This window comes from Pithys albifrons, chromosome 3 (genome assembly GCF_047495875.1).
Source record: "Pithys albifrons albifrons isolate INPA30051 chromosome 3, PitAlb_v1, whole genome shotgun sequence".
Taxonomy (NCBI): domain Eukaryota; kingdom Metazoa; phylum Chordata; class Aves; order Passeriformes; family Thamnophilidae; genus Pithys; species Pithys albifrons.
The window spans coordinates 61,109,960-61,123,897 of NC_092460.1; the positions used below are offsets into that span (position 1 = coordinate 61,109,960).

Sequence of the window (13,938 nt, forward strand, 5' to 3'; positions counted from 1 at the left end):
ATCTATGTATACATGATGTAAACAGTGTTCCACTTGTGTTGCAGTGTGTTACCTTGCTACTTCTGTGTTCTAGTGATTCTTCTCAGGGTTTATAGTAATCTTCTGCTTGTGTCCTAGTAGCAGTGCAAATGAAACATCATTCAAATGAAAATACAGAAATAACACTTGAAATGAAGATTTTTTTCTGAGAGTCATGCTTTTCTCTGATGAGTGCACTTGATAAAATGCATTCCACCCACCCACAGCCTCCTGCCTTCTCTGTTCTACTGATAATGTGACCCACCACACTGAAACAGCATTATTTCCTGGAAGGCTGTAGGCAAGCATGATGATGATAAGAAAAAAGAGAAATAAAATAAATGTTAAATAGAATGGGAGAGAGGGGATTTGTGCATATATGTCAGAAAATCAGAAAAGAAAGTTAATTAAAGATAAAAGGAGTGATGAAAGTTGGATATAATAAGGGGGGAAATAAGTGCATATTCCTTTTAAAATGTGTGCATCATAGAATACGGAGGAATAGTTTTAACCACAGCATCAGTCAATTACTATCAATTTTTGGGATATGAATGGGGTAAATTAAGATGAATTTCAATGACGTTAGCACGAGTTTCATGTTAGTATAATGGAGTTCATATTTTGGAAAACATCTGAGAGTAGGCAAAACAATCCTTTTCAAAATTTGGGTTAAAAGCAAGGGCATTTCCTTTATGTAGAAGTTAAATAATTTTAACATAATTCCAGGATTTTTTAACATATATTTGTATAAATAATAGTATTTTCATCAATTTGCCCTTTCCACAAGTGTATAAGAAAATGGTATTTAAGAACAAAACCTTTGTGATAACATTTACTAGAAAAGCTTGATTTGTAATCAGAGGAGGACTGGAGACTAGAAAATTATCCTACAAGTACATGTCAAACATATGACAATTCTAATTGACTTGAACAGCAATGTGTTACCTTCTATATTCTTCATTCAGTATAACGTTTAAGTTTTCCTCATTGCCATCATACCACTTCTTTGAGCAAAAAATTTACTCTAGTTTTAGCTGGAGCTCACCTTGAGAAAACATCAGAAAAAAGCCTATGCATGACTGAAGTTCTTGTGCACTGATAAATTTCACTTTTTAACCTGTCTGAAAGCAATTGGTCATTCAAGTCTCCCCTTCAAAGTTATTAATGGAAGGAAATACAGCCTAGTATATTATACACTCATGTTTATACATTTTTAGTCTGCTCGAAGTTTTCTGGTTTGTGCCAGCTCATATTTTGCTCTTGACAAAGCATCAGCTGATATCAAACGGCTTTGGCCCTGAATACATGCCGCATTTTCTTTCTGTAATTTATGTATTATTCTACAATCTCTCTCTACTATAAGAAATATCCCACAGGTCATTGCCAAACTGAGCAAACTGTGGGCTTAAGGGTGACAAGAGAAAGGAGACTGCCTATTGTAAATAGATATGACAGGTGAATAATACAGCAAGAACTTGGGTATCATTATTCATGTATTTTAGCATGTTGAATGAATTCAGAAGCATGGAATCAGAGTGCTCTTGGGATATTCTGCTTTTGTTTACCTCAAATCATTTCTTAGTTAGAAAATTAAGTAATCTAGTATTAGCAAATGAGAACTTAGTGCCCAGTTTGGCTACGAGACTACATACTAAGCACCCATGCCTGACTCTTCAACCAGAATAGGAATTTATCATTTTTATTGTAGCGCTTGTCACTTTAGAAGTGAATAATTATCATCTAGTCTGGCCCATGTCCTAGGGAAATCTTTAGACCTGTACTTAACTCTTTTAGATTGATTAATGAACCTAAAGCTTTTCATGTTTCCTTCTAATCAGTAAATTTTTCATTAAATATAGTTTAGTTAAGGACCATAGCAAGTTCAGGGTGATTCACAGAATTTTCAGATGTGATGAAACTTCAAAACAACTGTAAAATAGCAGTTTTACAAGTATAGCTGTGAGAGGCAAATATGGTTTGAAACTTAACTGAAATGGCACTGGATAAGACCACAGATTTAGAATATCTGCGTAGCTATCATGTATGACATGAATTACAGCGGCCTTACCTGGTCTGTTGTGGTAGGCTGTCAAAATTTCTCCACAGCAAAGTGTCCAATTCCTGTCTGACATACCAATTTGCACCAACTGGTACTAATAACTGGGGAGTGTGAGTTTAGTATTTAATTAACTGCAAGCCTCCTGTGGCAGATACAGACTTTAAAGAAAAATTCCAAAGCAGATGATTTAATAGCTTTGTTAAAAAATCCCTTAACCTTATTACCAAATAATGCTATAACCTTATCATTACAGAGAACATTAAACACGTTAGGTTTTCAGACTAGGTTTCCAACCTAAATGATTCTGTGATATTTTATTTCATATTTTGCCATTCTTTTGCAATCTGCTGAACTGGTTCTTGATAAAATGTGTACTTACCTCTTCTTAAATCTTAAACCCATCCTCTTTGATCTATTATCTTCCATCAGTCATATTCTTCTCTCTAAAATCTATTTCTTTTCTTGATTTCCATGGCCTTATTATTACCCAGATCTCCTTTTTAGCTTTTTGATCATCACTTCAATATGTGCTTTAGAGGGGTTGTTCTCGATACACCTGTGATCCAGTAACATGGACTGGATTCCCCATAGCAGTTGAAGCACTGCTTGGAGTAAAAGCTCAGGAGCAGTCTTTGAACCAGGGTTAGGGTTAATTTCATCTGAAAGTTCATGAACTCCAAGAGTGCTCTCTGATGCAGGCTACAGCCCAGTAAGTGGAATCATCCTTCTGGAAAAATACTGTATGCTTTCTGCCATGCTTCCTCTCATGCTTTGAACTGTCTTTTGGCAGATACCTCTAAAAATTCTTGAGCATTATTTGAGTGTAAATCTACTAAGGCAGAAGCTACCATGCTGACTAGTTACCTGCCTCTTGTAATTGAATTGTAATTTTTTTAAGATGTCATCTTCTCTTTTCCTAGCACCAATGCAGCTGGATAATAATTATTTTCTTATAAGTGAAAATATATGAATATTATTTTATTGCAGCTCATCTACTGTCATGTCTTTTCTGTTTTAAAAACCTTCTCATGTCTTTGTCGTATCAGACATCTGGTCAGTATAGCTCAGCTACAAGCCAAGGATTGTAAGAAATGTTTCAATCAGCATAATCTCCCAGTCACAAACAGTATAATCTTTGTCATCAGAAAGGAGAATTATATAAGGTTGCTTCTAGACATTGTACTAATTCTGGAGGAATTGGAAGGAGAGTATTTATTTCCTTTTTTTCTGCACTTAAAGCACAGAATTAAAATGCCTCAAATACTGTTTTATTATTTAGTACTATGCATTCATTTCATCACTGGAATACAGACCTAGGTTTAGTAGAGTGGTGAAACTGGCTGGTAGTGGCCCTGGTGGCTACGCAAAAGACATAGAAGGTGTGACACAGACCACACAGTCAGGACGACAGCATTGCCAGGTTCAACTATGCCAGCAAAATTAAAGGAACAGCTGCAAAGTGGCATTAAGCAACAGAGGAGGAAAAATCCCTCTATTGAAGCTCCTACCATCCTGAAAACTAATCAGAGTAGGTTTTGCTTGGTTACTTCCTACATGTCAGTCAGCATGTCCCTTTTTTGGCTAGGCTACGCTAAGCCTCCATAACACCAGCCACTATTTCTTGTGCCCCTGTGTCCCCAGTCAAAGAGGACTGGGGAAAATTTCATCGGTTGGGTGGGGGTTTTTTAAATGTATTTTAGTAGTAGCTGTGTAAATTGGAAAGTAGTGTTAAAGAGAAACAAATAGGAGAGTGAGGGTACGGGGACTGTTCAACTGGATCAGATTCCCGCTCACCACTCAGTATGGCTAAATCCTTTGAACTCCTCTTCAGAGATAGTTAGATCTTTCCCTTGACAACACACAGGTGCTTAAGGAGAATTCAGGCCACCAAAAATATACTATTCCATGTATTTCTGTGAGTCATATGGGTTTTGTGTGGTAGATCAGGTCTTTGGAGACCTAGACAAGAACCTTTCATTTACTTTTCTCTAGCAGATTTCCTGTTCTTCTAGAGCAGTCTTTACCTGTCTCTGGAAAACTCCATTAGTTGATATTTACATTTAGATTTATAAGAAGAAAAGATTGAATATTTTTCTTGGGTGTTGTCATCCTGAGGGCGCTTACACAATGTGGACACAGCAACATTTTTTCAAGACTTTCTGGAAGTAAACCCCATTCTTTTCCTGTGCTGTTTTCTCTTATGTGAAAAGTAAGAAATATTTTAGTTCTAATACAGATTAGCTGCTTAGAACTGGTAGCTTTGTTCCAAAGAGTTGAATGCTGCTAAGACAGAACCCCTCTGTGTCTGTTGTACATGTGCATGCAGGGTTTGTCCATACTTTGGGATCTGGGTCTCTCAACAGCAGTGCAGTTTCCTAGCAGTCTCTGGTATAACAGAAGAGTAATACTGTATGTGTTGGTAAAGATGATTTTAAATCTAAAATGACCACCAACGTGCTGGTTTTAGTCCCTTACACTGTTTATACTGATCTGTGTTCCTTTGGTTTTCCCCATTCAGATGTTGCAAGAGCAATTGAGTTACTAGAGAAACTGCAAGAATCTGGAGAAGTACCAGTACACAAACTACAGTCTCTAAAGAAGGTGCTGCAGAGTGAGTTTTGTACAGCTATCAGAGAGGTATGGTTTTGAGATTTTTAGTTATTTCTCAGACTAACATACTGCAGCTGAAAAAAGTGTATTTGCCTTTCTTTCAATGCTGGAGAATCATGAATACCTTGTATAAAGGGTGATGAATGTGAGATGCATCTGTAGCTCCCTGCTACTGTGCAGAGTGCTGAAGTTACTGAAAAGCAGACATAGAATAGTTGTGTCAGCAAGGCATCAACCCTGAGGCAATTAGCTTTGCTCAGGTAAAAGGGTGATTAATTACTACTCTTAGTATTCTGCTCCTGCTGTTTCAGGGTCTGTGGTAACCTGTCAGCACTGTGCTGGTCAGCACTGTGCTATGATATGGGGACATGCCAAGTTGGGTCAGTGCAAGCTTAATGCCTCTCCCTTGAGCTCAGGTGTGTGATAGAGATGTGCTGATAAAATCAGAATGCAGTGAGAGCCAAAAGTTGTAAGCACTGAAGGTAACTAAAGCTGACAGGAATCTTGCCACTGAAGTCAGTGGTCAGGTCCCAGTGGGCTTTGCTCCACATGTCAGAAATTCTTGTCAGATTGCTAAGAACTGTGATCATTACCCTACCAGCTGTGGTCAGGGCCTTCCTAAGTTCTACCCAACAGTAGATAAATTATAACTGTTTTCTGTTAGTCAAGCTAGAGAAGATGCATCCAACTTCCCACATGCATAAAAGCACAGCCTTTAAAGTTAAATTACAAACACTTCCATTAGAAGTTTCTTAGACAAAAGAACATGACAATACACCATTGTATTGATATCTTACTTACTAAACAGTGCTGTTAGCCTGCCAAACAGAAGCAGTTCTAAATGCCCTAATGAAGGTAACATTTTTTTAGTGGAAAAATCTGTAAGAACTTTTATTTTGGCTATCTACTGCCTGGAACTAATCCTATCTTGCTGAAATCAATGGGACATCTAATGTTCCCTCAATGGCAGCAGAATTTAACTCCTCATAACTAGGCAACAGCAACAGATTGATTGAGTGGACTGCTGAGTGGTTCGAAGGAAGAAAGAGATGGACAGACATTAGTTTAATATGCAAAATGGAACACACTGTTTTATAGAATATATTCTCCAATGTGAGAATCATAGAGAGGCTTCCACATAATTAACTTGCAGTTTTCAAGGCTTTTTAAAGGGAATAGTGTTCCCTGACAATAAATAATAGCCCTGTGTACCCTCAAAAGCTGATATTCTGACTAGTCCTTTCATATAACCAATTAAATGCTTCTTTGAGTAACCACAGGGCATTGAAAAGTTGTGGGATTGTTTGTTGGGTTGGGGTTTTTCTTGAGATAGCAGAGCCTGGTATTCCAGGCAACTTTGTATCTTTGCAGTGTCCTCAGTGAAATATTAACAACTTTATATTAATCTGTGGGAAATAGTCTTAATAGAAGCAAACACAAAGATTGTTGAAACAGGTACAGAGCCTAAGAATTAGGAAAGTGGCTTAGAAAATGCACTTTTGGTTCAGTGAACTGAAAGTAGATTTTGAGAAAATCATCTCAGTAGCAAAAAAGGTCTTTATAGAGTGTTGTGTAAAGACAACTTGCACATGACAGACCATCTAATTAATGTTAGGTTCTTACAGACAAATAATAGACACTTTAAGAAGCCTGGAGCTGTGTTACAAAAGAATTGAGTGATGATGAATGAGCAGTTCTACCAACTTCACAAACAAAAGCATTTATTTCTCTTTACATATTTTATAGGTGTATATATTATATAATATAACCTATCAAATATATCAATATAAGAGAACAAAATTTTTACACCTCCAAAAATTAATACCCTTCACCGCTATGCATGTAAACATTTTCTTAGAAAATAATCTTCAAATATAAAGGGCCCAGTAACAAATCTCATTTAGGAAGAGTTGGAAGATTGGCATATTTACGTTGTGAGTACTTACGGTTGTTCAACACGTGGGTTCTCCTTTCAGTTACTTACATTAAGCCCTTGGCAAATATTTAGACTGTATCTCTTTTTTTCCACCAGTTAGAGAGCTGTTGGAAAATTCAGAAAATAATTTCTTCTATATTAAAAAAAATAATTAGGAAAGCATGGGATATTTTGGTCGTGTTACATTGTTAGACATTTCCAAGCACTGCAGCAAGAGCTTGGAGGGTACCTGAGCTGTTTCATGGCATTAATCAGAGATGCCCTTCTTGTATGTCCTTCATGTACACTGGAGTTTATGAAAGCCTGCTTTATTGAACAGCATATTTTTTTCTGAGTGTATTTGAGCTTGAGATAGCTGAGGGTAGACAGAAATTTCTCTGCTAATGCTTCCTCCCATTGTTCATCTTCTCTTATCCTCAGTGCAAGATCTGAGAGTGTGGTGACTAGATTTTAATTTTCTTTATTACCACCTACATAGAGGAGAAAAGTTGTTGACATTACAAGAGAATTCACAGCAGTCACTTGGAAGTAATGAGAAAAGTGGGAGTGAAGCAGACTGGGTGTGAGCTGTAGGTAGGAGTAATCAAAATGGGATGAGGACACAGGCTTTGTGTTAGTATGCAAATTCTGGAAGAGGCTGCTTATTATATATACACAGAGATTCAGATCTGCAGTGTGGTGTGTTCATTGTATAATGCAAGATCTAAGCCTAACTCCGTTTCATCAGAAAACCTCATAAAAGAGATTAAGGTTGACTTCTGTAGTCCTGCAATTATCATAGTGGAGGAGCTTTGGAAAATATTTTTTTTTCAGTCTATGGAATTATGGAAACTGAACTGTCCAGTGAGTTTGATTATTAAAATATGTCCCAGAGAAACTCAGTGTTGGGCTGAGTTTAAGTGAAAAGATTGGAGATAAAACATAATCTACATCGTATTGCTTTAACTACAGAAGCAGGAGATCACTTTGATGGCCAATTAGCCTTTAAAAGTCAATTAGCCTTTAAAACTATGAGATTTGTTATTAGATGACATACATTCCAATCTAATATGTAGAGATCTATCTAATGGCTGTAATTAATTGTATTTATAGAAAGCTATTTAGTAAATCAGCCCCTCTGGTTCAAATGTCCACAGTAATATTCCATAGAAATGAAATTTTTTTGAAAGTGACTGAGTGAATGAATTTTAAATAGAAGTACTTTAGCATTTTTCAAGGATGGTATGTCAGGAAATGGTGATTAATTGTTCTCACTTAGCTAAATATAAGTACCACCAACTGAAATATTCTGTCTGGCACTAGGCAGGAATACGTATTAGCTCTGAAAATAATGGAAATATCTGAAGTACGTAATGGCCTCAGTATTTCCTTTTCACCTGAAGACCCTTTAGACCAGAAAACAAGTTAACCAAAATCTGGTCCCACTAAAAGGCAATTTAGAAAAAGAATTTAATTGTGCTTTAAAATTACTTATTTCACAAGCTCTCTAACTACATAAAGATTAATTAGCCTTCTATAACCTTGTCCTCTGGCAAAACATGGACAATTATACCATTAAGTCCTTTACCCTTCCAAGTGTTCCTGCCATTTACTCAAAGCTGTTGCTATCTTATAGTCATCTGATTTCCAGGGGATTACTAGAATAAAGGAAGGGCAAGGCTGTGAAACTGATGCACAGCTGAGTTACTAAGAAGTTATATTCACATGCAACATAAAACTAGACAACCTGAATTGGTAAAGTTATTTTAATTGTTGTAAGTCAGTAAAAGGAAGTTATAAGAACCGTAAGATAAGGCGAATTTCTGGTCTGGCAAGAAACCTTAAACACCTGTGAGCAGAGAAGATAGAACAAACAGTTGGGCAGAATACAGTGGATAATCAACAACAAACTGTGACATGCCTTAGCAGCTTATGGGAATTTCACTTGCTGCTAACCTCTGACAGTTGGTGCTTAAGCACCAGGAGAGTAACAATGCAGCTTGATAAACACATGCATCTTCTGATGATCAAAGTTTTCACGGAATCACAGAATATACAGAGTTGGAAGGAACCCCCAAGGATCATGAAGTCCAGCCCTTAGCCCTGCACAGGACCATCCTCGAGTCACACCATGTGCCTGAGAGTATCATCCAAACACTTCTTGAACTCTGTCAGGTTTGGTGCTGTGACCACTTCCCTGGGGAGATTGTTCCAGAGCCCAACTACCCTCTAGGTGAAGAATCTTTTTCTAATATCCATCCTAAACCTTCCCTGACACAACTTCAGGCCACTGGTCACCACAGAGAAGAGATCAGTGTCTGCCCCTCCTGTTCCCCTCACATGTAAGTTGTAGACTGCAATGTTCTTTCAGTTTGATTGCCCAGTTTCTTTTTCTGTGTGTTAAAAATATAATAGTCAGGTGTATCTTGCTTTCCTTCCAGCCTGCCTTTGCTACTCAATTTTCCATTTCAAGATTAAATCTAATGTTTTCTTTGTGCATATTATTTAGAAGAAAATCTGACTAGTAAATACTCATGCTGAAACATTTATCAATACCAAAATTAATCAGATCAAAATGTTTCCATAAAAATGTAGTATGGCAAGTAATCATTATTTTAGTGTTACCTTATGACTCCCACCAAAATATCAGGTCATCACAGAGAGCACTTTTGCAGGACTGAGTCATTAACAAGGGAGGAGCAGTCAACAAAACATACTCTAATCCTGTGCATTTTGTATACAATTAGTCAGTGGAAAAGCCTGTTGTCTTTAAAAATAGTTCAGTTTCAGCCTCAGTAGTTTAAAACTTTTAAGCTTGCTATAAAATTAGCGAACAGACAGAGCATCCTGGATATTTAAAGACCACTGTTGACTTACAGGCATAAAAATGTCAGTGGCAGAACACTGACCTATTTTTTATGAGGTCTGGATGATCCCAAGTTACTTTAGAGATATATTGATTATGTTATATAGTATTAAAATAATAGTTTCACTGTGTGTTGGGTAGGATAGCTCAATAAACCTAGTTGGTATAATGGAATAATTTCCTTTAATTAATAATTTTGATTTTCATGTTTTAGCAATCTGAATGCCTGAAATCTCAGTGCTGCTGAAATGCAATGTGTTATTATCTGGTCATTTCCTCAAGCCACCCTCCCAGGCTTTTCATTATTAACCCTGATATACATATTTGGAAATATTTAGAAACAAGAAGAAGGCTGCTGGGTGGTGAAAGCTGAGTCTGATGGTACTGTGCTCATTACTTTCTATGATGTAGTAGTGACATCAGAAGGCTGGCTGGAACCCCTCGATGTTCATTCACTTCAGATATCCCAGTATGGTGGTGTACTCTATTTTTAAAAGGGTGTACTAAATATAACAATCTGGGTATTAGCTGGACTCAGGCAAAAATTCTCATTAATTCTTTTCTTAAATTATTGATTTAGGATTTTAATCTAGGAATCATTTAAAGACCTTCTTCCATTATGTTTCAAGAATCTCAAAATGTGATTGTTCAGTTTGGAATATAATGCTGTTTCTCCACCTCCCAGACCTAGCCTCTGAAAGCAGCATGTCATTGTTTTGTGCCTCATAAATCCTTGTAAAAGTAGTTACCAGGCCAAACTTTCTCGGCTGTCCACAAGGTAAGACCCATAGTCCAAATCCTGCCCTATGTTATGCTTTATTTTCACTGGAAGCTGAGTACTTTTTTACTGGAGGAGAAGTGCAATTCCAGTCAATCTCTCATCTCCACAGGCAAACCCAGTTTTTGAAGTTTTTAAATTATAAGATGCAACCTTGGGAAAAAATTGTATTGAGAAGACCTTCTGCTATAATTCACAGCACAGAACTGTGATTAAGGCTCAGTAGGAAGCCTGATATTTGAAGTCCCCTACTGCCACATTTACCCATGCAAACCAGAGTGTTGGTCAGGATTGAGCGCAAGTGGTATTTTGGACTTACTAATAAGGCAATTAGTAAACAAAAGGGCAATAGGACAACTCATAGGAGTAAAGTGAGTGGGATTTATCAGCTCGTATTTGCAACAAAAGCAGTATGGTTATATTAGCATGATGCCTCATTAGACTGCCTGGGAAGCAAAGATCTCCTTAAACTAATCTGAAACCTTGTTAGAACTTTTTCTGGTATTCCAGATAGCTTATTCGGAATTACTGCACCACTAATTTAGTCACAGCACTCATGCAGTAGCAAATATGGAATTGTACAAATTGACCAGTTTCATTCAGATTTTTGCATGTTTATGCATTGATTCATTTGTAACTTTTCAATAAAATGTGCATTCCTGTATGCTAATTGTAATTTTTCAGCATTTTATCTTTTTTTTTTTAGATGTTGGAGTGGATTATATCAGCCGGATCGGTTCAGTATACCTGAATTCTGAGGCTGTGTAGCATTTGGAAGAATCTTTTACTGTACCTTTCCATCCCTTTTTCATTACCATTGTTCCAGCAATGAAAGGCCACATAAAATAATTATATGTTTCCACTATATGAGTAGCTTCACCACTGTTTGGAAAGGGCATTACTTAGCTTCATTCAAATAGAATGGTACAGCAAAATAATAATGTTTTAATGATTTGCAGGGTTTTGCTTTCTGCCTCCTGGTTGCAAGTACTGTATCTATGATGATGAGGTGAGAGAAGGATTTGTAATGTATGTAAATCAGATAATAAAAAACATCAGATTTCTAAAGATGAGCTGGCTGCTCTTTGTCTTGCCACCATGCTCAATTAGGCATTGAGAAAGTTCGACAGAAAAGCTTAAGTTAGCAGCTAAACACAGTTTTATTTTTTTAAATTATTTTACTGTGTTAAGATATGTGCTATTTTTATAGGGTGAATATAATATAAAATTACTCAAGATTTTGAAAAACAATGAAGCTTCATTTGCCACTTTACCACAAGTAATTGAAGCATTACTCTGTTGCTCCCAAGCCCTGAATGGCACGAATGAGAACTTTAGAAAATTATTACCTTGTCACTCAGCAGATGGCCTTTATTAATGGCAATTATATGAATTATATGAATTTACCAAGCTGCCCAAGCATCATCTGAAAGGCATATTTAGTCTCTGTGCGACTACTGAGTCCCTACCCCTTTCACAACTTCACTGTAGGAGATTTCTCACCTCTTTTTTTTTGTTGTTTTTGTTTTGGTTTGGTTTTTTTTAGGTGCCTAGAGCTAAATACATCGATTTCACAGATGTAGGACCGCAGAATCTGGGTCCAGACCACATTATTGGTCTTTAATCAGTGCTTTCTCCCATTGGTTTTGATTAAAGATCAATTTTCAGAGTTGGCTGATGGCTATATAGCTAATCATATTTGTGCTCTGCTTGCATAGTTGTGCCTTTCACAACAGATAAATAATTATATTAGTGCTGCAAGAGTCCTGCAATGCATAGAATCAAAACAAGACATACCTTGTTCATGTTACAGTTGGTCTGGGTAGCTGTATTGTACTTACTAAAACTCTAATGGGTGGTGCTCAGGTGATGTTCTTATTTCAGCACGCGGCTGCAATGGCATGTGCTGCAGAAAGTAACTCCAGTGGAACATTTGTGGTGCATCTCAGCATTTTTGTTTCCTCGCATTATCATTTTAGTTTATTGTTGCAGTATCCTATTTGATTACATAACACTCCTAAGAATAAACAGAATAACCTTTGCTGCAGTTCATCTCAAGCCTACTTCTTTCTCTTGGGAGAAATCAGCAGCAAGGTGAACTACCAAGTAATATTTATGCTGACAGGTTGTTGGAAGCCACTACACCAATGTTTCTCCTTTGATGGAGCCTCAGTATCCCTCTGCTGCTGCTTAAATGATGTCACTGATGAGACTCCCAAGAAATGCTGCTCAATCTTTATTTTTTAATTGTGCCTTAGAAAAGAAAAGGAATTGTAAAACTGTTTTAAAACTCCACTTTAGCTACATTTTTGTTGGGATTTAAAACAAGAATTATTAGCAGTTTCCTTTTTTCTCCCTGCCTTCTCAGCTTGATGGGAACACTTGAGGTTAGTTTGCATGATGATGTTATGTTTCATCCAGGTACTCATTTTGGCAAAGTTTTGACAAATCTGTTAGAGTTTGGAATATGACTGTTGCATGATTTAGTCCCAACAGCATATACAGACTTACTGAAAAACTGGAGGAAATTCGTGTTTATTAGTGCTTGACATATATTTGAACTCAAAAGTAAATGGCAGTGAGGTCTAAGAGAGAGTTTTAAATTACAAGCTATGAATTCCAAGTGGTCTTACAGGAATTAACTAATCACTTGTGCTGGCATTCCTTTTTATCCCATAGTTGCCATTTGTGAGAAATGTACCTCAGTAGGTTGTGTAATAGTTGTGTCAGATCAAGTGCAGGGGCCGATGCCGGGCCTGCAGCCTCATGGCGGTGTCAAAGGCACGTGGTCTGGAGCGTACATGGCTGAGCGCTTGGAGCGCACGTGGCCGTATCGGGAGCCACAGGGCTGGGCTGTCAGTGGAGGAAGGGCTGTCTGGCAGCCCAGCCACACCAGGGCCCTGCAGCCTCTGTCTGCCTGCGGCACCACTCACTGCACTGGGAGGGCACTCAGTGCTCAGAGAACTGCCTGCCCTGCCTGGGAGGGGTGGCCATGGTAGCCAAACCCTATAAAGAGAGATGCACAGGGTCTCCGTTTTGTTCTGCCTTCTGCCCTGAGACCTGGCAACCTGTCAGTCTTGGCAGTAACTATTTTTTCTCTCCTCTCTCTCTCTCCTTCTCTCTTTCTTTCTTCATTCTTTCTTTTACTCTTTTCCTTTTTTCTTTCTTTTGTGGGTAACTTAAAACCGATGAATGGTATTTCACTAAGTAGTTGGTGTTAGCTGGTGCTCCAGGGTAATGCTTTTCCTTGGTTGTATGTTATTCCTGTGAACCCTTTTGCCAAAATACCTGTTTTCTCATGAAATTAAAAGAAATTCCCTTAGAGAAAGTGTGGCACCATTTTCTCTGGATGTGAATTCGAGGTGATAACAAATGAAAGGCTTTTCAAAATTTTATTGGGCAAACTGAAAAATCTCAAATATAAGTCATATTCCCAGTTAAGTGTGAGGTTTCGAAACTGGAGTGTTACATCATTAACTTAGAGCAGAGTATAGAACAGTGTGTAAGGGATATGAAATAAACTAAATGAGCCAATTAGATTTTTCTTGTTCCTTATAGGAGTAGTTTTTATTTGCAAATAAAAGTTTATTTTTTCTTATTCTTAAAAGGGTGCAAATCAGCTTGCTATTGATTTGAGAGTGTCGGTGATGATTCCAGACAGAATTGACATTGGAGGGAAGAAGAGGAGGCAC

The 13,938-nt window shown here is 37.4% G+C and overlaps 1 protein-coding gene across 1 annotated transcript in view; it reads left to right on the plus strand.

The window, feature by feature from the left end:
* LIN7A (lin-7 homolog A, crumbs cell polarity complex component) overlaps positions 1–13,938 on the plus strand; it is a 49,546-nt gene that overhangs the window by 14,007 nt on the left and 21,601 nt on the right. Inside the window, exon 2 of the mRNA XM_071552157.1 lies at positions 4,596–4,714. Coding sequence (XP_071408258.1) covers positions 4,596–4,714 — 119 coding nt within the window. The remainder of the gene's footprint in view (positions 1–4,595; positions 4,715–13,938) is intronic.